Source organism: Myotis daubentonii, chromosome X (genome assembly GCF_963259705.1).
Source record: "Myotis daubentonii chromosome X, mMyoDau2.1, whole genome shotgun sequence".
Classification (NCBI taxonomy): Eukaryota; Metazoa; Chordata; class Mammalia; order Chiroptera; family Vespertilionidae; genus Myotis; species Myotis daubentonii.
In genome coordinates, this window is record NC_081861.1 from 10,660,445 (window position 1) to 10,687,396 (window position 26,952).

Here is a 26,952-nt window from a genome sequence, read left to right on the forward strand (position 1 = left end):
GACTCGAGGCGAGACTCTAATGTCTCCCGTCAGCTACCTTCAGCAACCAATGTCCTGTCCCCACTGTTAAATAAAGGCAATTCCTCGGGCGTGTGTCCCTACATGGGCTCGGGGAACAGTTCCCAAGGGGGGCGGGGCCAAGCTCGTCAGAAGCATTCTCATCCGGGTATTCCCTAGATGCCGCAGCCGCCATCTTTGTTTTGTGCTGAAAGTCGCTATTGACGCCCGCGGACAGCCGGGCGAGGGGAAGTGGCAAGATGGCGGCTCCCACGGCGGAGGCGTGGAGGAGCACGGAGGGGTACCGCGGAGATGGGCGCGCCTGCGCCTGACCCGGGCGCAGCCTAAGCCCGGGATAAGCGCGCAGCGACCCCAGACCCTCGCCTCAGAGCAGCGCGGGGGCTCCTTTAAGAGGAGAAGCCAGAGGCGAAACAGAGCGAAGGCGGGAGGGGGAGCAGTGACGTCATCCGACCCCGCCCCCTCGTCCGACCGTCGCAGCCGCCATGTTTAGTTGTTACTTCTTCACACAAGATGGCGGCTCCCAGGGAGGAGGCATGAGTACCCTGCCGTTACCGCTCCTCATGCCGTACAGTTGTCACTTCAGGGCCTAACTTTGGCTTTTGAAGCGGCTCCTGTGGGAAGGAGTCATAAGGTGGGAATCGAGGATCGGACGCTGCCTTGCGTTTTGTTTGCAGTGGAAGAACTGACCCAGGAAGAAGAGAATAGGGGAGAAGGGGGAGCTAATCTCAAGATGGCGGCTCCCAGGGCGGCAGGCGCAGCCTGAGCAGCTGAGGCGAACTGAGGAGAGAGGTTCAAGACCTCACAAGCCGTACGGCGCAAGCCTCTGAGCAGTCCCAGAGAATTCGAGCTCGCTCCACTGGCCTCCGGTGCGCCTCTATTCTTTACGAGTGTCGAGACTGTTTCGGGAGCGGCGGCTGCACCAAGCGCTGGGCGGGGAAACGCGACGGTCTCAAGATGGCGGCTCCCACAATTGTGGTCTGAGTACCGGCGGGACTGGGACAACCGCGGCGCTTGTGGCTCCTATCCACCCGCCCCGGAAGCCGGCCAGTGCGGGGGACTGGGGGGTGTGGGAACCGGGCCGGGGCTCCGCCATTTCCGGCGGGTGTGGGCTACGACTGAGGAAGGGAGGAGAGAGAGGCGGCTCAAGATGGCGGCTCCCAGGTCCTCCCGCCCGAGCTTATAAGCAGGAGCTCCCGGGCAAATAGTCAGAGCGGCTGGACTCGTATGCCTCAAGCTTCTCGGGCCTAGCCGCTCTACTGTTTCGGGACGCTCTTTAAGAGTCGGGGTGAAAGAGAAGAAGGAAAAGAGCCGAAGGGAAGGAGGGTAGTTAAGATGGCGGCCTCCATGGAGCCGTCCACCGCTGTGTGAGGAACTGCTTTTCCGTGAGAGCTGCCTTAGACGAAAGGGGGTGTGTGGGAGGTATTGGGGGGCTCCTTTCCCGCTCTGTGACTTTTCCCTATCTCGCCCTTTCCCGGAGTTATGGCTTCGGCCGTGTCGCCCGCCAACTCTGCAGCGGTGCTCCTGCAGCCCCGCTGGAAGCGAGTGGTAGGCTGGTCGGGTCCAGTGCCCCGACCCCGTCACGGCCACCGCGCCGTGGCCATCAAGGAGCTCATCGTGGTGTTCGGCGGTGGCAACGAGGGGATAGTGGATGAACTGCACGTGTACAACACGGGTGAGTGCAAAAAGCCCGCCGGGTCCTGGGAGCTTTCCCTCCTTCCATCTATTCCCTTTCCCTCCTTTTCCCTCCCTTCTTCTCCTCTCCTTCCCTCCATCCATCACTTCCTCAGCACTGTCTCCTTCCTTTTCCCACTCCTCTCTTCTCTCTCTTCCCCTCCTTTTTCTCCCCCTTCTCCCATTGCTCTCCTTCCACGCTGATCCTGCTTTCTTCCCTCCACAACCCTTTGCTCTGCCTCGTTTCTCTGCTCTTTCCCCCGTCCTTACACCCCCTGATTCCTCTGCTTGAGGGGTGCTTTCATTATTGAAGAGGAACCGTCTAGTCCGGCTGGTGCGGGGGCGTCGCCAGCGGTGGTGACTTCAGACATACACCGTTACCCGGGCGAGCGGGCTGGCGGATGCGTCCCTTTGGTGCAGGCTGATTCCCACCCCCTCCTTCCCTCCCTCCTTCCTCCTGCGCCTGCTCAGCTATTCATCCCTAGTGCTCATTCGGGAGAGATGACAACTTCTAGATTACAGATGAGTTCTGTCTCGAGAAAAGGGGCATAATCCAGCAGCCTAATCCTGATTTGGGCGGGGGTGGGGGGCTTGTGTGTTTGGTGGGTAACCTCCCTGAGATGGTGCAGGAGCCTTGGGGGACCACAGATCAGGCAGCATTGCCGCCTCCAGCTTGGCATTCACTTCTGCAATGTTTGTCTTCAAATTGCCGATTTTCTCGATCCTCCGATGTAAGATGAATTCCAGTGATCCCGCAGCGGGCTCAGGTGGTCCCTTACCTGACTCTCCTCTTCCTAAGGTTGAAAGAGGTTACCTGCCCATGTTCATGCTTCCCCCAAACCCAAGGCCTAGTTTTATGGTGGGCGGGCGCGGGGGGGGGGGGCGGGGGGGCGGCGGGGGCGGCGGGGGCGAGTGCGGGATTGGGTGGCCGAAAGAACACTGGACTGGGCTTCTCTCTTTGGGTATGCTGGCCTGTGGCTGGCTTTCAGCCTTTTGCCTGGTGTCCTTGCTGGGTCTCTAAGGCCTGGCTGCATCCTCCTGCAGCCCCCTCCCCACGGTGGCCACTTGGCCTGATTTGCACACCTATTGCCTCATTCTGAGTGGGCTGTTGAATGGCTGCTGGCCCGTAGCACCTCCCCTTGCTCGTAAGGAGGGGCTTGAGGCGTTGTCACTGGGAACATTGGGCCTGTGTTGTGTTCTGGGTGAGAGCCTGAGGGACCAAGGCTTGGATGGACAGGGGAAAGCCCCCCTCCCCTACGTCAGACAGTATCTTTTAGGGAGCTCCCCTCTGCAGCCGAAGGTAGATGGGTTCCGGTGGGACATGGCCAGGGCCATCTACCAGCTCTTTTCATCTTGCTATCATATCTAGCAAAACTCCTTGTGCTCCAGATCCATCCTGCCCCCCCAGGCTCTAGAAGTATAGGGTCCTTGAGTTGGGGCACCCCCTCCAGCTTTGAGGTTGCCCTGGGGTGGAGAGCTGGCAGCCGGAGGGAGAAGTTGGAGTGACAACGGTTAGAGCTGGGTTCTTGGTTGGGTGCTTCCCCCCTGCTCCCCCCCCCCACACCCCCGCCCAGGCAGAGTGCAGTTTTCTCTGAACCTTGTAGGTTTTTGCCCCCAACTGACCAAGTTGACTTTCAAAGGCTGGTGGGTTGCAGTGACCCTTTGCATTCCGGGTCTCAGCACCTGTTGCCTCCAGCGAGGCCAGGCTGGTTGGTGGTGCTCCGTGCCAGCTAAGACAGCTGCTGGTGGCAGCAATTAGCCCAGTAAGGTAAGGCTGAGGGGCAGGGCTGTTTTTAGAGAGGCCGTTGCCCTGAGCAGAACCTCAGCTCCTTGGATCAACTTGATTCTCCCAAGGCCTGGAGCAGGCTCCTTGGCAGGGAAATACCATTTTAGAAAGTAGGGCAGGGGCCTAATTAGCATCAACTCAACTCCAAAGTCCACTTCTTCCTGGGGCCTCTGCATATTCGTTAGTTTATTATAATGAGCTGGTGGCTTCAGCCTTGATTCATCCCCAGCCTGTAAGGATATGTTGGGTAGTCGGGCATAGCCAGCCCTCCAGAAGGGCTGCACCCCGATTCCTCCAGGGAAGCACTTTGCATACTGCCCTAGTCAACTCCTTAGGTGACTTCACACGAGAGCGACTAGCGACCCTTCTCCTGAGTGTTTATGCTCTGACAGATACGGTCAAATAACATAACTCAAATAATGGTGCAGAGGTCTCTGGCCTTTCCTGTAGCTGCAAGGTTCTTATGTCCTCTGGAAAGATGGGGCTTGGTGTTGCCCCCCCCCCCCCCCCGCCCACCAGTGTGGCCCAGATGCCCCTCATCCATGGCTGCTGCTTCCACAGCTGCCCTCCTGCTTACCTTTGTTGTTATTTTAAAATACATTTTTATTAATTTCAGAGAGGGAGAGGGAGAGAGAAACATCAATGATAATCATCGATCGGCTGCCTCCTGCACTCCCCACACTGGGGATCGAGCCCACAACCCAGGCATGTGCCCTGACCGGGAATCAAACCGTGGCCTCCGGGTTCATAGGTCGACACTCAACCACTGAGCCACACTGGCCAGGCACCTTTCCTTTGTTTTAAATGGGGTCAGCATATTGTCCTGAGGTTTCTCTTGCACTTTTCCTTCTACTGGATGAGAGCTCAGAGACTCGCTGAGCTGCCAGCGTTCCCTGTTGCTAAGATAAAAGACTCCAGGGGGTGCATTCAGGAGGTGCTAGGCACTTTGCTGGTTTGGTTAGCTCAACAAAGGGGGGGGGGAATGTGACAAGGGAATGAGGAGTGGCAGGTGTGTGAGAAAGTGTCTGTTCTTCCTCTTCGACAGTCACTACAGCAGCTGTGGGACACTTGACTGGCTTTTGGGAGGTCTTAGGGTAGCCGTCCTTGACCTCGGGGAATTTTATTTCAGCCCAGCAAAGCGGATTAATCAGAAGACCTGATGCTGACAGGGTGGGGTGGGACCTGGTGAGGGGAGGACATGGCCATTTGCCAAAGGAGCCACCCAAGGCTGGTTGGCCTCAATGGTTCTTTAAGGTCTGCCAACTGTTTCAACTGGAAGGAGCCTTGGAAAATATCTAGTAAAACTTCCTTGTTTTTTCACATGAGGAAATTGGGGGCCAAGAAGGGAAGTGACAGGTCCAGGGTCACCCTGCCAGCTGCTTGTGGAGTTTGGCAGGAGTACAGACCTTTATGGAGACCGTTAGACTGTCTCTTCCTTCACAGACGGAGACCACCACCTTGGAGACGCCTCCCAGTTCCTCTGTCCCTGTAGCTAATTAGTTGCTGAACCAAGCTTGTCTCAAATCTGTTCCCCCTCCATTCTGGGCCCTCTCCCCACATGGCTCTTGCAGTCACTTCCTGATTGGCCCTGTTAGTTTCATGTGTCGGGAAATCCCGTTCACCCTTCGAGGCCTAGCTCCAATGGTCCCCTCTTCTGAGAAGCCCCCACCCCCCCACCCCCGCCAATCATCACCCCTGCAAACCTCTTTCTTGGCTGCTCTTCCTATGGTGGGAGGACATGGCGGCTTCCCTACTAGATTGGGAGTCTGAGTCCGCGAGCTGTCTCTTCTGTGCCTCTCAGCACCCGGCACCGTGGCTGCCACACAGGAAGTGCCTCAGCGTGACAGCGAACAAAAAGGCAGCTGGTGCGGCTGGACCATCTACCCGCTGTGGGGGGTTGGATCTCTAGGTGGTGACGCGTAGAGGCTGTAGAGGCTGACAGGGCAGCAGCAACTGAAGACAGAGTTGGCACAACATGGGAAGGGGTGGGGGAACTGATAAAACACAGAAGCTGGGGTTTCAGGCTTGTTGAGGAGAGAGAAGGTGGAATCGTATTTCTGGCCATCCCATGAAGGGTCCCAGGTGTAGATGGCCTCCCTTCCTCAAAGCCCCCTCCCAGCTGAGAGCAGGGACAAAACCAGAGCATATCAAGAACGAGAGACCCAAAGATTAGGTTGCACGACACTCCCCACTCGATGAGCTAGAGGTAATAGTATTAAGGGGTGACTACGAGCAGCTGTCTTGTTTAAGAGATGGTTGCTTGTGCCACCTCAGTGGCCGAACTGGGGCTGGGGATGAAACGAAGAGAGGCAGTTCACAACTTCATACCTGAACACTGCCCTTCCTGGAGTGTTCTAGAACAAGATTGGGACTTCTTGGGCACCGTAGAATGTGCTGGTCATTGTTAGCTCTTAGGGCATCCCAGGTTACTTCTAGTCTGGCAGCTGGGTCGGTGATCAGTGTGTTGGGAAAGCGGTGGGCTGATTTCCTTTGCCATGTAGCTTTGTCCCAGCCCTGGTCCATGGCCCCATAGCCACAAGGGTGTTCAGGTGAGCAAAGGTGGCTGATGGCTCCCTGTTCATGGGGCCCTGAGGTGGGCATCTGGTGATCCCTTTTAAGTGACGAGGTTCTTGTCTGTGTCTCTTTTGCTCTGTGACCTCAGGTAAGTTACTTCCCCTCCTGGGTTCTGTTCCTTTATCAGTTAAGGGATGTTGGCTGGGATGATCTCAGTGATTTCTGTCAGCTTTTATCCCACTAACTTGGATGAGATCCCTTTCAGGGACCATTCATGCAGGGCGGTCTGCCTCGGCATGGGGAGCTGCTGGCTTTTCTTGGTGTGTACGTGCACAAGGAATGAGAGCAAGGCAGTGAGCCGGGACCTGGGTCTGGGCGCATGCGCATGGCAGGCAGTACAGCATTGCACCTCTGCTAGAAACATGGCAGAGGAGGGGAGAGGAGGATTGGTGCTAGGCATCCTAAAATCCCCGTGACTCAGCTAAACCACAGAGGGGGACGGGCAGCCTCTTCCACACCAACCTGTAGAGTTGGGTGGTGGGGAGTGACCTGAAGGGCTGTAACTGTCTCAGGAGGTCCAGCTGTGCTTTTATTTATTGTTTTATTTTTTCCCTGTCATTTTTATTTAGTTCAGTACATGGCAAAATATAAATACATAACAATATGTCCTTTCTTATCATGGGTAATAAAATCTGTAGCCAATATTTTACATAACTAAAGAAAACAATCTCTAAGTTACCAGAAAAGGAACAAGGAATAGGAAAACAATACATTTTATATGAATTATAGAGGCCAGTTACAGTGAAGATCTAGCACCTTTGTTTCTAACTCAGATTTTTTAAAAAATATATTTCATTGATTTTTTACAGAGAGGAAGGGAGAGAGAGAGAGAGTTAGAAACATCGATGAGAGAGAAACATCGATCAGCTGCCTCCTGCACACTCCCTACTGGGGATGTGCCCGCAACCCAGGTACATGCCCTTGACCTAAATCGAACCGGGACCCTTCAGTCCGCAGGCCGACGCTCTATCCACTGAGCCAAACCGGTTTTGGCTCTAACTCAGATTTTTTACAAAATAAAGTCAACTTGTAATACTTTGTGACCTGCCAGGAGGACATAAACACTGGCCCTTTCAAAAGACAGTGGTCAAAGACAAAATGTTATCTTGATGTCACAGCTTGTTCTTAGTTCTTAACTGGAGTTGATCTTTGATAGTCTTTTTTTAAAATATATTGTTGTTGATTTCACAGAGGAAGGGAGAGAGATAGAAACATCAATGAGACAGAATTATTGATTGGCTGCTTCTTGCACGCCCCCCCACTGGGGATTGAGCCCACAACCTCCATGAACCGAACTGTGACCTCCAGATTCATAGATCAACACTCAACCACTGAGCCATGCCGGCTAGACTCATAGTCTTCTTTAAGTGATGGTAGTTTGGCAAGATTTTTCTCAGGAAATCCAGCTGTAGTGTCTAGGGCAGCCGTACCCTTTTATGTAATGATGTTTACTTTGAATTTATATTAGTTCACACAAACACTCCATCCATGCTTTTGTTCCGGCCCTCCGGTCCAGTTTAAGAACCCATTGTGGCCCTCGAGTCAAAAAGTTTGCCCACCCCTGCTCTAGGGCTATGGTTGCTCCGTCTGCGCCTGACAAAGGCAGTCTACACCAGTCAGATCCCAGTGGGTGCTATGTTTACATCCGTATCCCAATCCCTTTGCTTACTCATGTTGACCAAAACAGATTTAGGGACATGGAAGCAAACAGGGTTGAGATTGACCCCTAGTTTGAGGATTTACCTCCTGGCTCATAGGTCGATGCTCAACCACTGAGCCATGTTGGCCAGACTTTTTTCCCCATCACCATTTATCCCTTCTATGCCCTCTTCTACCTCCACCCATCTCCCTCTACCTCTCCCCCGCCACCCCCCGATCACCACACTGTTGTCCATGTCCATGAGTTCCCTGCTGCCTGGCTTCACTGTCATCCTCTTCCTTGGTGGCCTCCTGAGCCTACCCCCAGCTAGAGGTGATGGGCTTTGGGGAAGCTTCTGTGGCCGGCAGAGACTGTTAGGTGCCACAGCTTATGCTACTGCTGCCAACTCTGGCTTTTGAAGGTGTTCTGGGGGGCTGTGGGCATGGCACGGGAGAAGGTGGATGTGGACCATTACCCAGGAGACGCCAGCAGAGATTGTTCTTGTGTGGCCTTGTGCCCCACTCCCACAGGCCACGCCGCCTTGATTGGCTTCCCTTGGGTGCCCCGCACCTGCAAGGACGGGGCGGGGGACACCAACCAGTACCGGTTGCTCTTTCAGCCACTTAAAGGTGCAGTCATGGGCCCCAGGAGGAGGAGCCTGGGGCCACTGAGAGAGTATTCTGGGTGTTAAAAGTTTCTTTCTGATGACCCACCAAGCGGTAGGGGAAGGAAGTCGGTGGCCACGTTCCCAGAAGCTGATGAATTATCTTGGTCAGTGACTTCCGGCTTATTAAGGCAAACTTGAGGCGAAGCAGGCTGCTTTGAGGTGGCCTCTGAAGTCAAGAGGCTTAGAAGATAGCTGAGGTAGAGGGCTGGCACTTGAATGCTGAAAGGAGAAAGTGCCATAGCCTTGGAAATAGAGGTGCTGTCTCAGCCCCTCCTTTCTTGGACCATATTCTATAGGCCGGTAGATTTGGGGAGTAAGAGGAGCGAGGACTCTGGTTCTGGGAGTTCCCGGGTCATTCTGACATCTGCTTCCTTTTGTTCACCAGCAACCAACCAGTGGTTCATCCCAGCTGTGAGAGGGGACATCCCCCCTGGGTGTGCAGCCTATGGCTTTGTGTGTGACGGGACTCGCCTGCTGGTGTTTGGTGGAATGGTAGAGTATGGGAAGTACAGCAATGACCTCTACGAGCTCCAGGTAATGGCCCCTGATGTACTCTTTACAGTTGTGGCTGGGGGGTGGGGTGGGGGGAGGGTGGGATGGGGCAGTAAAGCAAGAACGATGGGGGGAAGAGGGCTGGCCAGCGCCTCCTGACATGACAAATAGCTTGGGCTCAGAAGGCGGGCTCATCCCCAACTCAATCACCGAGTCTTGATTTTGCAGGCAAGTCGGTGGGAGTGGAAGAGACTCAAAGCAAAGACACCCAAAAACGGGCCCCCTCCATGTCCTCGGCTTGGGCACAGCTTCTCTCTTGTGGGCAACAAATGCTACCTGTTTGGGGGTTTGGCCAACGATAGCGAGGACCCCAAGAACAACATTCCGAGGTGAGGCTGTGTCCTCTTCATGTGGAATCCCACGTGCCAGCCAGCCCCACCATGCCAAGTCTCTCTCCTTTGTGCAAGGAGAGGGTGGCACTAGATGCCCTGTAAGGAGTTTTGGGGCACTGAGGTCTCCAGCCCAGAGGAGGAGGCACTGGGGGAGAAGGGCCTAGCCAGGAGGTAGACACCTCCCTAGCCTTGGGCTTGGACCCAGTTTATTTTATTTTATTATTTCTTAAAATACATACTGATTTCAGAGAAGAGGGAGGGAGAGATAGAAACATCATGTTAAGAGTCATTGATCGACTGCCTCCTGCACACCCGACACTGGGGATCGAGCCCACAACCCAGGCAAGTGCCCTGATTGGAAATCGAACCATGACCTCCTGGTTCATAGGTCAGTGCTCAACCACTGAGCCATGCTGGCTCGGCACCTAGGACCCAGTTTAGAGCCAGCACTTTCTCAGACTTCTGCTGCCTGTAGGGTTAGTGATGGTTATTTTTATTTTCCAAGGCTGGTGGCCAAGGGCCTTTCTAAAGTCTGGAGGTAATACCATGCCAGAGGCCCTAGTATAATGCCCAGCTCTGTGTGCAGGGCAGCCCAGCCCAGCATGCCCTGTCCTACTGCTCTTCTTGGCCTCAAGTTCATCCTTAGGAACTTCTGGCAGCCCCTCTTTGGGGACAAGGGTAGAAGAACTTGGTCATGTGACCATGGCTCCCTTTGTCTCCCAAGGAAGCCTCGGTTCACTCAGAGAAGCCAGTGAGCCATCTGGCACAGCTTGCCATAGCTGACCTTTCTTCTCCAGGTACCTGAATGACTTATACATCCTGGAATTACGGCCAGGCTCCGGAGTGGTGGCCTGGGACATCCCCATCACTTATGGCGTCCTGCCCCCACCGCGGGAGTCGCACACTGCTGTGGTCTACACTGAGAAAGACAACAAGAAGTCCAAGCTGGTGATCTATGGAGGGATGAGCGGCTGCCGCCTGGGGGACCTCTGGACCCTAGATATTGGTAAGATGTGGGTGTGGCCTCTCCAGTAGCCTCAGAGCAAAGCTGGTCTGCTGTGCAGCCAGCGTGGGGTCCGCAGGGAGGAGGAGTGTCCTGCTTGGCTCCTTTTCATGGGAGGGTGAGGGCAGGCAGTACCCTGTTCGGGCTTATCATATCTGCCCCGAGATTGTGGCGTTTTTTTCAAAAAGAACAAGGCTGAGTTGGTCTGCTTATAGGAGATCAACGGCGGGGGTCGGGGCCTTTCCAAAATGGAATTGTCTAGATTAGATAGCATTAGTCCCTGCTGATTCATCAGTGCTCAGCCTGTACCAGGAGCAGTGCACATTGGTCTGTCCGAGTTAAGAGGGGTCTTGAGCCCAGGAGACCTCTGGGGGCTACTTAGCCTGGTAAGCAGGTGCGGTGTCTGGAGTGGTAGAAAGAAGTGTGGGTTTTTGACCTGAAGAAGGCTGAGGAAAGGAGGTGGCTGGCAACATAGCTTTGGAGGATAGATTCGATCAGCGTGGGTGCCCAAAAGAAACAATAGTCTATTGTTGTTGTTTTTAATGTATTTTTATTGGTTTCAGAGAGGAAGGGCGAGGGAGGGAGAGAGAAACATCAATGATGAGAGAGAATCACTGATTGGCTGCCTCCTGCACGCCCCACACTGGGGATTGTGCCCGCAACCCCGGGCATGTGCTCTGACCAGGAATCAATCTGTGACCTCCTGGTTCATAGGTCGATGTGCAACAACTGAGCAACACCAGCCAGGCTAGAAACACTTTTTTCATTAGCGAAACTCCCAGCAGCACTCTGCTTCCCAACACTCGGTCTGTAGATAGTAGAGGTGGTGTGGGTATGAACATGTTCTTTGGAGAGTAGGACGCCCAGTGGCATGTCTTATGCTCTCTACTCCTACCCTAACCTCGAGAGCAGTGCCTGCCCATAGCACATCTTCTGAGAGATGCCAATTGCCAGGATGGGCTAACACAGCTTGAGAAATGCCAGAAGCTGATCCAAGGGCCTCCCGTGGGCTGTAGGGGGCCCAGGCATTGGATTCTTGGACCTGGGTTGGCAGCCACTTTCCAGAGCCTTCCCCGAGGCCAGAGACCTTCCTCTGGGTCAAGGGCATATGTCTTACCTTGTGCTGGTAACCCTCCTTTCTCCGTTGCTCTGCAGAGACTCTGACGTGGAATAAGCCCAGTCTCAGCGGAGTGGCACCTCTTCCTCGAAGTCTCCACTCGGCCACAACCATAGGCAACAAGTGAGTAGCTAGCCATTGCTTTTCCCTTCACACCAGCCCTCATACCTGGCCCCCAAAGGCTCGCAGTTTTGTCCAGCAATTCTGAGGAGGCCTCTTTCTGGCTGGGCTGGCATTCAGCAGCCCTGTGTTTTCATTACCACCCCACCCTGGAGGACCAAGAGAAGACACAGGGTAGAGGGGCACGCACTGTTCTAGATTCTCCACATATAAGCAGCTGAGTGCCTTTGTCCATACCGAGGTCCCAAAGGGAATGGAAGAATGATGGGGACCGAGATGAGCTGAGCAGTGGTTCCTTGTAGTGGAGGTGACACAGTTCTTGGGAGGGCTGAGCCACCAAGCAGAAGACGGCCACATCGAGAGCTTCATGTGTCCTAGGGGGCTCTCCTGGGGAGAGCTAGGGGACCAAGTGTATATAGAACTTTCTGGATGGAAGAGGTGGCCTCTAGGTTGGCACCTCCTCTACAATCGTCTCCTACTCTTGCCTCCCTTGTCCCAGAATGTACGTGTTTGGTGGCTGGGTGCCTCTCGTCATGGATGACGTCAAAGTGGCCACACACGAGAAGGAGTGGAAGTGCACCAACACACTGGCTTGTCTCAACCTGGGTATGGCCTCCTGGGGCTCAGAGTGGCCTACGGAGGGCTGCGGGGAGCTAGCCCTCCTCGGCCCCGGCGCTGTGTGGGGTGTGCAGGGAGCAAAGCTAAGGCTCAGGCCTCTAGAATCCATGAGCAGTAGCCACTGGCCAGAGTGCTCGGTGGGACCCTGTTCTTCGAATTTGTTGAATAGGCTCTTCCTACACAAGGTCCAACATATGGAAGTACAAAGCCTCAGGGTGCAGAGCTTCCCATTCTGCTTCTCCGATGCAGACACTTTGGTAGGTTCTTACCCACCCTGCAGGGACTCTTCTGTATATCTCAGCATGCTTATAGGTTCCTCTAGAAACCAAACGACAGCCTGCTCTACTCAGAGCTGCACCTGTCCTCCATTCACTCCATCTCGGAGACCATCCCGTCCCCATTCGCCAAGTGGCCTCATTCTTTTGAATTGCTATCCTGGGGTCGGGACTTGCACAGACGCCGCTCCGTGAGTATCCTTGCACTGTGTATTTAGAACTATCCACGTGCAACTGTATTTGAAGGGTAAAAAACTTCAGCATCCCTTTGCTGCCAAAGGGATGTTGCCAAGCTGCCCTGTACCCACATAGACACCTCTAGCAGTGCCTAGCAACTGTCAAACCATTTGCTCTTCACCGAGTCTGATAAGTGATTAAATCTCCCCCTGTGCCAGCCCCATGCCCCGGTTGACCTTGAGCCGCAGCTGCGGCAGGCACTGAAATCAAACTGCTGGGCACCTTAGGGGCTAAGTTTGCACCTCTCCCATGTTGAACGTTGTACTTCATTTTTCTTAGATCCGCTGCCTTTTCCATGACTTGCATTCTCTTCGCCTGTCTCTTTCTACAGGCTCCTGTGTAGTTTGATGTGAAACCTTTGTCTGTGCGTTTCAAGTAGTTTTCTCAGTGTGTAGTTTGTGGCGTATCATTTTCTTCGTTAGGGTCTCTGCTGAGCCAGAGTTGTTTTGGGGTGTGTTTTTTTGTAACTTAATAATCTTTGATGCCTTCTTGGCTTTAATTCCCCATCCCTGCCAGCAAAAGGCCAAAGGGCCAGTAGGGATGTGGGTTCCTTTGCCCCCTGCTGACTGCCGCCTCCCGCTCTCCCCAGATACCATGGCCTGGGAGACCATCCTGATGGACACACTGGAGGACAATATTCCCCGAGCCCGAGCTGGCCACTGTGCCGTGGCCATCAACACCCGCCTGTACATATGGAGTGGGCGTGATGGCTACCGAAAGGCCTGGAACAACCAGGTCTGCTGCAAGGACCTCTGGTACCTGGAAACAGGTAAGGCCAACGGGGAGAGGCAGCCCTAGGGCCTCTACAGTGGAGCTCAGCCTGAGGGCATAGCCTGCCATGCTCACTCCTGAAGCCTCTGCCTCCCCCTTCTCCCTGCCCTGGCTGTGCCCTCTTACAGAAAAGCCACCGCCTCCAGCCCGGGTACAGCTGGTACGCGCCAACACCAACTCCCTGGAGGTGAGCTGGGGGGCAGTGGCAACCGCCGACAGTTACCTTCTACAGCTCCAGAAATATGACATTCCTGCCACGGCTGCAACTGCCACCTCCCCCACACCCAATCCAGTCCCGTCCGTACCTGCCAACCCCCCCAAGAGCCCTGCCCCCGCAGCAGCCGCACCTGCTGTGCAGCCGCTGACCCAAGTAGGCATCACACTCCTGCCCCAGGCTGCCTCCGCGCCCCCTACCACCACCACCATCCAGGTGTTGCCACCAGTGCCAGGAAGCTCAATTTCCGTGCCCGCTGCAACCAGGACACAAGGTGAGCTGGGCACCAAGCACTTGAGGGCTGGGACTGGCCACCGGGAGAGTGCGCTCCTGGGTAAGGGCTGCCAAGCAGCATGCCTGGCAGTCACAGTGCAGGCTTGCAATTGAGTGGTGGGGTTGAGGGTTGGGGGGCAAACTCGGTCCCTCCTGTGGGGACTGTCACTTTGAGGGTGTTTGGAAGGAGCAGACATGAAGCACTAGCAGTTCATGTCTAAATGCTAAAGGACCCAGCAGAGGAGCTGGGGTGCTCTGCTGATGGCCACCTCCTTCTGTCGTCAGGTGTTCCTGCTGTTCTCAAAGTGACTGGTCCTCAGGCTACAACGGGAACCCCCTTGGTCACCATGCGACCCGCTAGCCAAGCCGGAAAAGCCCCTGTCACCGTCACCTCCCTTCCTGCAGGCGTGCGAATGGTTGTGCCATCCCAGAGCGCTCAGGGGACGGTGAGGAGCTGTTGTGAGACTGGGCTAGGTGGGGTGGGACTTCCCAGTGATTGACAGTGCCCTGACTGGGTTAGAATCGCACCAGTTCCAGCACCATTCATCCTGGGCCTTTCTCACCTGTGAAGCACTGAAGAGGTTGCATTGCCAAGTTAATATTAATTACCAAGTTGATGCCTCAGAAGGACCTCCTGCCATCTGGGGCCTTTTGAATGTGGACTTTCTTGTTCTGAAACCTGAGGGAAGAGTCTAAGGGGAGGCGGGTTGGTTGACCCAGGCCCATAAAGAGGGAGCTGTCTCTGACTCTGGACTTAGGAGAAGATCCAGAGCTGCTGACAAACTCCTGCCTTGGGGTCACTGTGCCTGCTCGGTGGTAGGAGCCCAGATTTGCAAGGAGCCCTGGGCAGAAAGGAGGCTCCCTGGTGAAGTCTGGGGCAGAGAGCCTAGGTCCCAGCCCTCTGGTTCACGCTTTCGTGCCTACCACAGGTGATCGGCAGCAACCCACAGATGAGTGGCATGGCTGCGTTGGCCGCTGCAGCCGCCGCCACCCAGAAGATCCCTCCTTCCTCGGCGCCAACTGTGCTGAGTGTCCCAGCAGGCACCACCATTGTCAAGACCGTGGCCGTGACACCTGGTACTACCACCCTCCCGGCCACTGTCAAGGTGGCTTCCTCGCCAGTCATGGTGAGCATCCCCTGGGCCTGGTTTTGAACCAACAGCCTTAGGGCCGGAGACTTCTAGGCAATGATATGATCTGACAGTTGTCACTTCTCCAGGGCTTTAGACCAACCCACAGAGGCTGTTGGTCTGTAATTGGTGCATGCCATGGACCCTGGACTAAGCTTTCACTCTTAGGGATGTGAAGCCCTAGGCTAGACCTGTGATTGACAGTCAACCACACAGAGCTCTTCAGTCTGGGGGGAGAAGGGGAAGAGGAGTCGGTAGGTGAGCCTGAGCTACAGGCCTGCCAGGACATCCCACCCATCACCCATTTTTCTCCTCCCCCGCCCCCAGGTGAGCAACCCAGCCACTCGGATGCTGAAGACTGCAGCTGCCCAGGTGGGGACATCCGTCTCCTCCGCTGCCAACACATCCACTCGCCCCATCATCACGGTGCACAAGTCCGGGACTGTGACTGTGGCCCAGCAAGCCCAGGTGGTGACTACAGTTGTGGGCGGGGTCACGAAGACCATCACCCTGGTGAAGAGCCCCATCTCTGTCCCAGGAGGCAGTGCTCTGGTGAGTGGCAGTCCGCTGCATGTGGCAGCAGCCAGGCTGTGGCATTGCCCTGGGCCTGTTCCAGGAGAGCCCCAGGCCAGGCAGTGCCCTTGATTGGTTTCCAGATAACTTTCTGCTCCCTCCTTTGCTGTGTAGATTTCCAATCTGGGCAAAGTGATGTCAGTGGTCCAGACTAAACCAGTTCAGACTTCCGCAGTTACAGGCCAGGCGTCTACGGGCCCAGTGACTCAGATCATCCAGGTGAGCGCGTGGGGCCAAGCCTCTGCAACTCCAGCAAGTAGAACTTGCGTCCCTGCCTAGAGACGATCCCCTGAGTACGTGTTGCTCAGAAAGTTCTGTTCAGCCTGTCACCCACGGGCCAGAATAGTCCCAGAGCTGCTTGGGCCGCGGTGGAGAGTAGCCAGACCAGACTTTCCGTCCTGGCACTGACGTCGGTCCACCTTGGCCTCCTCCAACTGTTTTCCCTTGCAGACCAAAGGGCCCCTGCCAGCCGGGACCATCCTGAAGCTGGTGACCTCAGCAGATGGCAAGCCCACCACCATCATCACTACCACACAGGCCAGTGGGGCTGGGAGTAAGCCCACCATTCTGGGCATCAGCAGCGTGTCGCCCAGCACCACCAAGCCTGGCACGACCACTATCATCAAGACCATCCCCATGTCGGCCATTATCACCCAGGCGGGCGCTACAGGTAGGGGTCTCCCCCAGCGCATGGGCAACAGACTTCCAGGAGGCTAATGCCAGATAGGCATAGAGGCCAGGCTCTGCTGTGCTCTTGGTTTCTATTTGGTTTTTTTCCTCTTCTCCACCCTCTCCTTGCCTTTTGCTTAAGGTTTGTAGGGAGGTATCAGAGTGTGGCTTTAATTGGCACTTTATTGTTTTAGTGGTCTTTTTTGTTAACCCTCACCTGAGAACATTTTCCCATTGATTTTTAGAGAGAGTGGAAGGGAGAGGGAGAGAGAGAGACAGAGAGAAACATCAATATGAGAGAGACATATCAATTGATTGGTTGTTTCCCGCACCCCAACCAGGCCTGGGGATTGAGCCTGCAACTGAGGTGCATGCCCTTGACCGGAATTGAACCCGGGACCCTTCAGTTCGCTCTAGCCACTGAGCTAGGGTGGCACTCCATCATTTTAAATGAGGGGCATCAAGAGTAACTACTGGAAATGGGACGTGGGAGCTGGCACTGGTGGGGCCTCGGGAGCCCAGCCTGAAGCCCCTCTCCTGTGTAGGTGTGACAAGCAGTCCTGGCATCAAGTCCCCCATCACCATTATCACCACCAAGGTTATGACTTCAGGAACTGGAACACCTGCGAAAATCATCACTGCTGTCCCCAAAATTGCCACTGGCCACGGGCAGCAAGGAGTGACCCAGGTGAGGTGTGCCTGGCCCTCTTCACTCCACTGTTCAGTCTAGGACCTGAGCAGGCCACATGTCCTGAGGGTCCTGGAAGGGGGCTGCATGGGATCCAGCCAACCTATGAGTGATATTGGGGTGGTTTCCCTGGCGTTCTAGGTGGTGCTAAAGGGGGCCCCTGGACAGCCAGGCACCATTCTTCGCACCGTGCCCATGGGGGGCGTCCGCCTGGTCACCCCTGTCACTGTCTCTGCCGTCAAGCCAGCAGTCACCACACTGGTTGTGAAGGGCACCACAGGTGTGTAGCTGCTTTCCATATTCTTTCTGGGTCCACCTCCCATCGGAGGCTTGGGGGAGGGTGCAGGTGCTCTCTCTGGAGTCTTCTGTTCCTGGTGGGGGCACTCTAGAGTTACCAGTGCCCCCAGCCCCGTCCAGGTTGAGAAACTGCTGTAAAGGAAGTACCAGCAGCAGGCCTCATCTCCATCCTGCCTCCCTGCCTTTAGGCGTCACAACTTTAGGCACAATGACTGGCACCGTTTCCACCAGCCTTGCGGGAGCTGGGGGCCACAGTACTAGTGCCTCCCTGGCCACACCCATCACCACCTTGGGCACCATTGCCACCCTCTCAAGCCAAGTGATCAATCCCACTGCCATCACTGTGTCTGCTGCTCAGACAACGCTGACAGGGGCTGGAAGTCTTACCACACCCACCATCACGATGCAGGTAAGGGGCGAGGCGCATGAGGGCTGTGGGTGCCTGTCCGTGAGTGCTGGGGGACACATGAGATCAGCCTGGGTGTGTCTAGTCTCCCATCTGTCTGCCTCTGTGTGCACCAGGTTCTCTTTCTTCCTCATACATGTAGCACCCATGGGATGTGTTCCCTGTTGCCAAATAATTCTTAATCACTAGTAGTCTTTTGTGTTGAGACGTATTTCAGTGGTTTGTAGTTTTGAACGCTAGGTTTTTCTTTCTTGTGATATTATAGATGATGGGATCATTTACCTTCACACACATAGAGCATTTTCCTTCTCTTCATATGTTTTAAGCATAATTCCTGGACTTGGTGAAGCGTCTGTTGCTGGCATCTGTGGGGTGCGGGGTCAATGGGGTTCCTTCCCTAACCAGGGTTGGCCCCACCAGGGCCCTTCCTCGGCTGCCCCCAAGCCCCTTCCCAGGCCCTGTGGCCCTTGAGGCGAAACGATGCCTCTTCCTTGGTCCCTGAGCAAGTCAGTGTCTTGGGATGAGAGGGTGAGCAGGAGCCGAGTCTATGGTCCCAGCTGGTGGGGACAACTAGGACATTGGGAGGGGCAAGCAAATGGGAAGTTGGGGCACTAACTCTTCCTGTCTGGTGTCTTTCTAGCCTGTCTCCCAGCCTACTCAGGTGACTCTGATCACGGCACCCAGCGGGGTTGAGGCCCAGCCTGTGCACGACCTCCCTGTGTCCATTCTGGCCTCACCTACTACAGAGCAGCCCACAGCCACCGTCACCATTGCCGATTCTGGCCAGGGTGATGTGCAGCCTGGCACCGTGACGCTGGTGTGCTCCAACCCGCCCTGCGAGACCCACGAGACAGGCACCACCAACACCGCCACCACCACTGTTGTTGCTAACATGGGAGGGCACCCCCAGCCGACCCAAGTGCAGTTCGTCTGTGACAGGCCTGATGCAGCTGCTTCTCTTGTGACCTCGACCGTGGGGCAGCAGAACGGCAGCGTGGTTCGTGTCTGCTCCAACCCACCCTGTGAGACCCACGAGACAGGCACCACCAACACGGCCACCACTGCCACCTCCAACATGGCTGGGCAGCTTGGCTGCTCCAACCCGCCCTGCGAGACTCACGAGACGGGCACCACCAGCACCGCCACCACTGCCATGTCGAGCATCGGTGCCGGCCAGCAGCAAGGCACCCGGCATGCCTGTGTGGCCACCACCATCCCTGTGGTCCGGATCAGCGTGCCCACCGGGACACTGGAGGGAGCCCAGGGTTTCAAGTCTTCATGCCAAACTCGCCAGACCAGCGCGACGAGCACCACCATGACTGTGATGGCTACCGGGACCTCGCGCTCAGACAGCCCGCTCCTTGCGCCAAGCCGGGCCCTGGAAGCTGCAGGCCATAGCCCTGCTGTTGTGCAGTTGGCCTCTACGACTGGCCAAGTCAGGCTGGTCCCCAGCAGCAAGGACAGCCCTATCACCGACCTAGGTCAGTTGGTATCCATGGGGTGCCAGCCGGAGGCACAGCACACCCACACAACCAACACCCCTACCACAGCCCGCTCCAGCATGGGTGCTGGGGAGTCTGGCGAGCTGCGGGGGATCCCCACGCCTGCATACGAGAGCTCATCTAGTGCCGCTGTGACTGTGACAGGCCTGGAGGCACTGCTGTGCTCCTCGGCCACCGTGACCCAGGTCTGCTCCAATCCACCATGTGAGACCCACGAGACGGGTACCACCAACACGGCCACTACCTCGAATGCAGGCAATGCCCAGCGGGTCTGCTCCAACCCACCATGCGAGACCCATGAGACAGGCACAACCCATACACCCACCACCGCCACCTCCGGTGGGGGTGCAGGCCAGCCCGAGGGGGGGCAGCAGCCTCCTGCCAGCCGCCCCTGTGAGACGCACCAGACCACTTCCACCGGCACCACCATGTCAGTCAGCGTAGGTGCCCTGCTCCCGGACAGCACCCCACCCCTCAGGACCCTGGAGTCCGGGTTGGAGGGGGCAGCACCGCCCACCAGTGCTTCCCAGGCCAGCACTTCACTGCTGACCCCTTTCCCAACACAGAGAGTGTGCTCCAACCCCCCCTGTGAGACTCACGAGACAGGCACCACGCACACGGCCACCACTGTCACCTCCAACATGAGCTCAAACCAAGGTGAGTGCAGCTGGCCACTCTGGTGTCAGTGATCTCCTGGAGCCCCAAGCTCGAAGAGTGAGGGCTGTGGTGTCTAAAAGATCTATCTAGCCAGAGCCCCAGATTCCGTGGGGCTCAGTTTACCCGGGGGAGGGGGGGTGGTCCTGGCAACTGTCCTTTAGTGGCAATGCTGGGTAGACACCCGGGGGCTTCTGGCAACCAGCCTCATCCCTCGGCCCCTGCTGGCTGAGTCCCTGTCATCCAGCTCTGCCTGTCCCCTCAGATCCGCCACCAGCTGCCAGTGACCAAGGAGAGGTGGAGAGCACCCAGGGCGACAGTGTGAACATCACCAGCTCCAGTGCCATCACAACGACTGTGTCCTCCACGCTGACGCGGGCTGTGACCACCGTGACACAGTCCACGCCAGTCCCCGGCCCCTCCGTGCCGGTAAGAGCCCCTGGAAGGTCCCCTTTTGCCTCCCTGCAGCCCAATGCACCTGTGGCCTTGCTGTTCCAGAGCAGGACACTAGGTGTCACTCTTGTACCAGGCACAGTGTTGCTCTTGGTCCTTTCTCCAGATTATGAGAGGGCAACCTCCTGGCACAACAGGGCAAGAGGCAGCAGTCCCCCAGTGCCATGGCTTGCCGGTTCACTATAGCCTAGAGGAGCAACAAGGGGGTGGGGCATCTGAGTGCCCCTTTCTGACCAGACTGGGAGGCTTCCTTGAGGACGGGTTAGCATTGGCCAGCAGGTCTCAAAGGTGTCGTCTCCCCTCGCCGAACTCCTGCTGCTCAGTGACCTGCCACTGCTGCCCATTTTAAAGGGGTTCTGCTGGTCCATCGTGAATGGGAATCCAGGCTCTAAAGAAAGATGAAGGGTGCCTGGTTCTGGCCTCCCTCTCCTCCCCTCTGACAGGGGCTTCTCTCCCTTTCTAGAAGATCTCATCAGTGACTGAAACTGCCCCAGGGGCTCTGACCACCGAAGTCCCCATCCCGGCCACGATAACAGTGACCATAGCCAACACAGAAACTTCTGACATGCCCTTCTCTGCTGTTGACATCCTGCAGCCCCCAGAGGAGCTCCAGGCCTCCCCCGGGCCTCGCCAGCAGCTGCCGCCACAGCAACTCCTGCAGCCTGCCTCCACCCCCCTGATGGGGGAGTCCACCGAGGTCCTGTCAGCTTCACAGACCTCTGAGCTCCAGGCCGCTGTGGATCTGAGCAGTACAGGGGACCCCGCTTCGGGCCAGGAGTCTGCCAACTCCGCCATGGTGGCCACTGTGGTGGTCCAGCCACCTGCGCCCACCCAGTCGGAAGTAGACCAGTTGTCACTTCCCCAAGAGCTGATGGCCGAGGCCCAGGCAGGCACTACCACCCTCATGGTCACAGGGCTCACCCCTGAGGAGTTGGCGGTGACTGCTGCTGCTGAAGCAGCTGCCCAGGCTGCGGCCACAGAGGAAGCCCAGGCCCTGGCCATCCAGGCGGTGTTGCAGGCTGCGCAACAGGCTGTCATGGGTAGGTGCAGGGAGCAGAGAGCTCACCCCTCCGTGTGAGGTCAAGTCCATATCAGTGCCCTGAAGGGAAGATGGGCCCCCTCAGGAAGAGAGAGAACACAGGGTTCTGGAGCCTCTCTGCTGATGGGCAGCCAAGAGAAGAAGAGGCTTGCTTCCTGCCAGGGAGGAGCAAGGCAGACATAAAGGGGAGGACAGGGGCGGAGCTGCTGGGCTCGGCTGGGCACCCAGGAAGCAGGCAGGTTCTTTGCAGGACAGCAAGGTAGAGGTAGGCCAGGAAGCATGGTCAATGGGACAGGCTTTCAGGGCCTCTCTTGCTTGGGGATTGGGATCAGGGGGTGACATTGGAAAGCCAGGGATGGGCTCCACCTAGCTGGCGTCCCTGTTGAGGAGTATTTCTCTCCACTCTGGAGCAGGCACTGGGGAGGCCATGGACACGTCCGAGGGGGCAGGAGCTGTTACACAGGCAGAGCTGAGCCACCTGTCAGCTGAAGGCCAGGAGGGCCAGGCCACCACCATCCCCATTGTGCTGACGCAGCAAGAACTGGCTGCCCTGGTGCAGCAACAGCAGCAGCTGCAAGAGGCCCAGGCCCAGCAGCAGCACCACCACCTGCCCACGGAGGCCCTGGCCCCTGCCGACAGCCTCAATGACCCAACCATCGAGGGCAACTGCCTCAGTGAGCTGGCTGGGGCCGTGCCCAGCACCGTGGCCCTACTGCCCTCCACAGCCACTGAGAGTGAGTAGAGCCCTGTTTGGCCACGTGGACTGTCCCCAGAGGTCTCCGTGGACTGGGGAGAGGTTTTGAGGGGTATCTGCGCCTCCAGTGCACAGACTGGGAGGGTGGCCTGGTCCAAAGGAAGGGCCCCCATGTAGAAACTGAGTTTCTGGGCTCTTTCCTGCTGACACCTTCTTTTCTCCCAGGCCTGGCTCCTTCCAACACGTTTGTGGCCCCCCAGCCCGTCGTGGGATCCAGTCCCGCTAAGCTACAGGCTGCTGCTACCCTGACTGAGGTGGCCAATGGCATTGAGTCCCTGGGTGTGGTGAGTCTCATGTGATGGGGCTTCGGGGGTCACTACCTCTGGGCCCCAAAGGCCAACGGCCTGACGTCTTCCCTTTCTGTCTTCCAGAAGCCAGAGCTGCCACCCCCGCCCAGCAAAGCCCCCGTGAAGAAAGAGAACCAGTGGTTTGATGTGGGGGTTATTAAGGGCACTAATGTCATGGTGACACACTATTTCCTGCCACCAGATGATGCTGCCCCGTCTGATGTAAGTGAGCTTGGGGGTTGATGCTCTCGGGTGGGTGGGTCCTGGCCATAGGCTGGTACAGGGCCCTGAGGAGCCTTCTAAAGCTCCCCGCCTGGAGCCAGCCAAGGGCAGCAGTCCTTTTTCCGTGTTCCCCATGTTGGGAAGTGGGTGTCATTTTCACCCTCTTTCCCCCTTCCTCTCCCCGACATGGACTCACAGGTCCCCATAGCTACCCTCTTAACAGTGGGGTTGATGTTCCTTTCTTCTCTTCCTCTTCCCGTTTTTCCGGCCACTTCCCCAGGACGACTCGGGCACTCTTCCAGACTATAACCAACTGAAGAAGCATGAACTGCAGCCAGGCACGGCCTACAAGTTTCGTGTCGCTGGGATCAACGCCTGTGGCCGGGGGCCCTTCAGCGAGATTTCAGCCTTTAAGACATGTCTGCCTGGTTTCCCAGGGGCCCCCTGTGCCATTAAAATCAGCAAAGTGAGTCCTGGTTCATAGGTTGACGCTCAACCACTGGCCCATACCAGCTGGGCCCTGATCATTTGATTTAGCCATTACATGAGGCTACCGTTTAGATGGAGGCAGATGAGGCCATCTCTCTGGCGCTCCCTGAACTCTTCTGTGAAAGCAGCCTGCTGTGTTAGGAGTGGTGGTGACGTGGGGGTGGGTGGTCAGCCCGGGGAGTGGTGAAGTGGCCTAGCACAGGCAGGGCACAGGATAAACTCACAGGCCAAAGCCAGCACCGCTTGACCTATGCCACTTTGGTTCTAGAGTCCAGATGGTGCTCACCTCACCTGGGAGCCACCCTCTGTGACCTCCGGCAAGATCGTTGAGTACTCGGTGTACCTGGCTATCCAGAGCTCACAGGCCAGTGGTGAGACCAAGAGCTCCACCCCCGCCCAGCTGGCCTTCATGCGTGTGTACTGCGGGCCCAGCCCCTCCTGCCTCGTGCAATCGTCCAGCCTCTCCAACGCCCACATTGACTACACCACCAAGCCCGCCATCATCTTCCGCATCGCTGCCCGCAATGAGAAGGGCTACGGCCCAGCCACCCAAGTGAGGTGGTTGCAAGGTGGGTGTCATTCGTTCATAAGGCTTCTTGGGCACTCTCTGGGGAGGGGCAGGTTGGGGAGTGGAAGCCCCAGCAAGCATCATGTGGAGCAGGTGATGGCCTAGAGTGCTATGGGGGTCCCTTGGGGCACCTTGCCTCATCTGGAGGTACAGGGAAACTTCCCAGGGGTGTTTGAGGTGAGCTGGGTGGAGAGGACTAGAAGGGTCCAGAGTGAGGCTAGACAAGGGTTGGGGTGGGGAGTGGAGGCCACAGGCTGCCCTGGCAAGGTATGAGCCAGTTCCCACAGGCTGACCAGGGAGGACAGTGAGGGCCTCTAACCTGAGTCCAAGGCCACCTTGGGGGGTGGCCAGGACCATGGGGAATGTACCCACCAGAGGGAGGGGCTGTCACATCCAGCAGGCCAGCTGGTCCTGCTGCAGGGCCAAAGGCTGAGGGCAGGGTGGGTCGCCTGCGGACTGCTGTGTGGCTGAAGTTACTGGACCCACCTTACTGTGTCGCTCACTGCTCCTTTTTCCTTTCAGAAACCAGTAAAGACAGTCCTGGCACCAAGCCAGCCAGCAAGCGGCCCATGTCCTCTCCGGAAATGTAAGAGGGAAGCCCCCTTTGGGGAAACCTTCTGAGACTGAGGGTGGGGGGCTCCACTTCTAAATGATGGAGGGGGCTTAACTGGGTATGAACCCCCACTGGGTACCAGCCATCAACCTACTGCAAGTCGTATAGTGCCATCAGGAGCCATGCTAACTACCACTTTCTCTTTCCCTTTTCCTCCCATCTTCCCAGGAAAACTGCTCCAAAGAAATCTAAGGCAGATGGCCAGTGAGAGGCAGCTGGCTTGCACTTGGATTCCTCTCCTGACCCCCCCTCTGCTTCAGGAACACCACCCATCAGGGCCTTCCCGGGCCATCCCATCCCCGAGCGCTCACACTTTACCCTCCCAAGCTACTGGCCACCATTAATTCTCTCTCCTTTTCTCTGTTTTGAAAATAATCTCAAGAAAGCACATTTTACTGTTGCTGTTGGGAGGAAGCAGAGGCAGGTCTGGAAGAAGAGTGAGCATGTGAAAGCAGCGCACTTGCTCCTCTCCAGGCCTTCCATGGGGGCTGAGAGCCCCCGAGGCCAGAGACCCCCAAGGGAGGGAAACAAACTTTAAAGCAAAGAAGCGAAAGCAGTGGAGGTCTGCACCCCCACAACCTGGGAGCCTCTTGCTTGTGATCACCCTTGGCTGGAGAAGGCAGCCAAGGGGCAGTGGACATGAAGCCAGGGAACGACACCCCTCAGCCCCCCTACCCTGCCTCTGCTCCAAGAAGCAAGAGAGGCTTTGCAGGGGCACCCTGAGCTGGGTGTGTGTGTGTGTATGATTTATTGTATTTTGTTCCCTTTGCATTTCCCGCCACCTAATAGCCCACCCTTGACTTACCCAGCCCATCTCTGCCCGTGATCCCACGGGAAGCTTACACATTTTCTCAGAGGCCTTTTTATCTTCCCCATTTCCTCCCCTTCCCTCTTCCCATTTAAGAGAAGGCAAGAAAGAAACAGAAAGGGGGAGAAGGGGCCCCATGGTGGGCTGAGCAGTGTTCTGTGAAAACCTGGCTCCCCGTGGGGCCTACAGAAGCCCCCTACCCCCCAGCCTGGCTTCGGCCCCCCTGGGTCGGGGCCAGGGGCCACATCACCAACTGCTGCATTTGTTGTATTTTTTTAAGTTGAAATTGAAGGCAACATTTTTATTGTAATTTTAGCCTTAGCGTGTGGGGTTTTGTCCCTTTTTTTGTTGTTAGCTGTGTACAGAATGTGTCTTTTTTTTTTTTTTTTTTAACCTTTTTTCTCCTTGGCTAAGCCTTGGCGCAGGGATCTTTCTGGAGGAAAAGCTGGGGGCAGCCAGGGCAGACGAGGCATGATATCTCCCCCGTGCACCTGGTATTTTATGCGCAGCTCAGTTTCCTCTTCCTGGCCCTGCCCTCTGCCCCTGTGCCTGTCCCCAAGCCTCCGGGATGAAGAAAGGGTGAGCTGTCAAATTTAACTCTCCATGGGTGAAGCCTCAAGGCAGGTTTCTGAGGGGGACAGTCCAGAGGCCCAGGCCAACGATCCTCCTAATCCTGGGTTCCCAGCATCCCTCACACCCCACCCCAAGGCTCCCTCCTTGGCGTAGCTGGCTTCGAGTATCTGACACCCTCAAATTACTGCTTCCTGCAGCCACCCACTTCCACTCCACAAGCAACTTAGTAAGGGAAAGGGTGGGGTAGGCATGAAGGGGAACTTTTCAGAGGTAGAGGGCAAGCGTGTGGCTTAGCCCAAGGAAAGGGTGGACTAACAGCACTGGCTACCAGGTCTATGAATGCAGCATTGTCCTGAGGCTGTGCAGTCCTATGGGGACTCAGGCCTAGGTCTCTGCTCAGAGTAGCTACTGAGCCAACTTTCTGCCCCACCCACAAGCTTCAGGTAAGGAGCAAGGTTTGTGAGCTGCCCATCTTCAGGCGCCACCTGCCAACCCGTCTGCAGTGGAGACCAGCTGTGGCTGATGACCGCCCACCCTCCCCTCCCATGCCCCCACTGCCCGGCTCCTTTCTGGGGCCTCCGGTTGTTGTATTATAGTATATTTCGCTGTGGAAAATGTCATGTTTAGTCACCTTGGAGCCCATTCGCCTGGTTTCATTGTTGCCCTGTCCCTCGTCCCAAGCACCCTTTGATTTATTGTTTCTAAGAACAGTACGCCCGTTCTATTGTAGAGTAACCCCCGTGACAATATTACCATAGTGCAATGTCGTTTTGTGCTATTTTGAACAATTAAAGACTTTTTTTGAAATAACCACCTGCTGTTTCAGTGTGTCTGGGACTCCCAAGTTCAAATACCTAGGGAGCCTTTTTCAGGACCTGCCTGTGAGTGGGATTCTGCTTCTCAATTGCCTCACAAGTTTCAAGGTTCCACAATGGCCCTTGACCTTGGGTAGGACTAGATCAGTGGTTGGTAAACTCATTAGTCAACAGAGCCAAATATCAACAGTACAACGATTGAAATTCCTTTTGAGAGCCAAATTTTTTAAACTTAAACTATATAGGTAGGTACATTGTTATTAACCCTTTGCGGTCGTTTGTCTACTCTCAGCCACTAAAGCTTTTTTACCGTTCCGGTCGTTTGTTCTCAGCCGGCACAGCAAGGAACCGTATGAATCTTAACTCTGTTCATTCGTATATCAGTTCATAATTTATCTGAAAGCTCTTAACACATTGTATGTGGGAAATGTGTTTACACGTTTTACGTATTTATACGTTCTACCAGTGTAGTAGAGCACGGGACACGTATTAACACGTTTTTTATAGACTAGCGGTAGAATGCGGGTAACGTATAAATACGTAAA

At 56.1% G+C, this 26,952-nt stretch overlaps 1 protein-coding gene across 6 annotated transcripts; it reads left to right on the top strand.

Annotated features, from left to right (window-relative positions):
* The first annotated feature begins 224 nt into the window (after nucleotides 1-224).
* HCFC1 (host cell factor C1) lies at nucleotides 225-26,402 on the top strand. Of its 6 annotated transcripts, none has more exons than XM_059679488.1 (26): nucleotides 225-1,690; nucleotides 8,741-8,889; nucleotides 9,076-9,236; nucleotides 10,037-10,245; nucleotides 11,398-11,482; nucleotides 11,979-12,085; nucleotides 13,199-13,378; nucleotides 13,509-13,868; nucleotides 14,153-14,313; nucleotides 14,797-14,994; nucleotides 15,325-15,549; nucleotides 15,685-15,789; nucleotides 16,021-16,240; nucleotides 16,785-16,927; nucleotides 17,069-17,207; nucleotides 17,413-17,633; nucleotides 18,271-19,789; nucleotides 20,052-20,215; nucleotides 20,706-21,279; nucleotides 21,689-22,012; nucleotides 22,198-22,316; nucleotides 22,404-22,541; nucleotides 22,822-23,007; nucleotides 23,299-23,599; nucleotides 24,121-24,184; nucleotides 24,380-26,402. In XM_059679488.1, the coding sequence occupies exons 1-26, from the start codon at nucleotides 1,498-1,500 to the stop codon at nucleotides 24,417-24,419; spliced, it is 6,285 nt and encodes a 2,094-aa protein (XP_059535471.1). In that variant the 5' UTR covers nucleotides 225-1,497; the 3' UTR covers nucleotides 24,420-26,402. The 6 variants fall into 6 exon arrangements, with proteins under 6 accessions (XP_059535471.1, XP_059535473.1, XP_059535474.1 ...); XM_059679490.1 differs by having other exon boundaries at nucleotides 20,835-21,279; XM_059679491.1 differs by having other exon boundaries at nucleotides 20,835-21,279; nucleotides 21,692-22,012.
* The last annotated feature ends 550 nt before the right edge of the window (nucleotides 26,403-26,952 follow it).

Coding starts and splice junctions, on each gene's coding strand:
- HCFC1 (XM_059679486.1), top strand. CDS start 1,498: ATGGCTTCGGCCGTGTCGCCCGCCAACTCTGCAGCGGTGCTCCTGCAG. Junction 12,086..13,198: donor ACTGGCTTGTCTCAACCTGG/GTATGGCCTCCT, acceptor CGCTCTCCCCAG/ATACCATGGCCTGGGAGACC. Junction 23,008..23,298: donor GTGCCATTAAAATCAGCAAA/GTGAGTCCTGGT, acceptor CTTTGGTTCTAG/AGTCCAGATGGTGCTCACCT.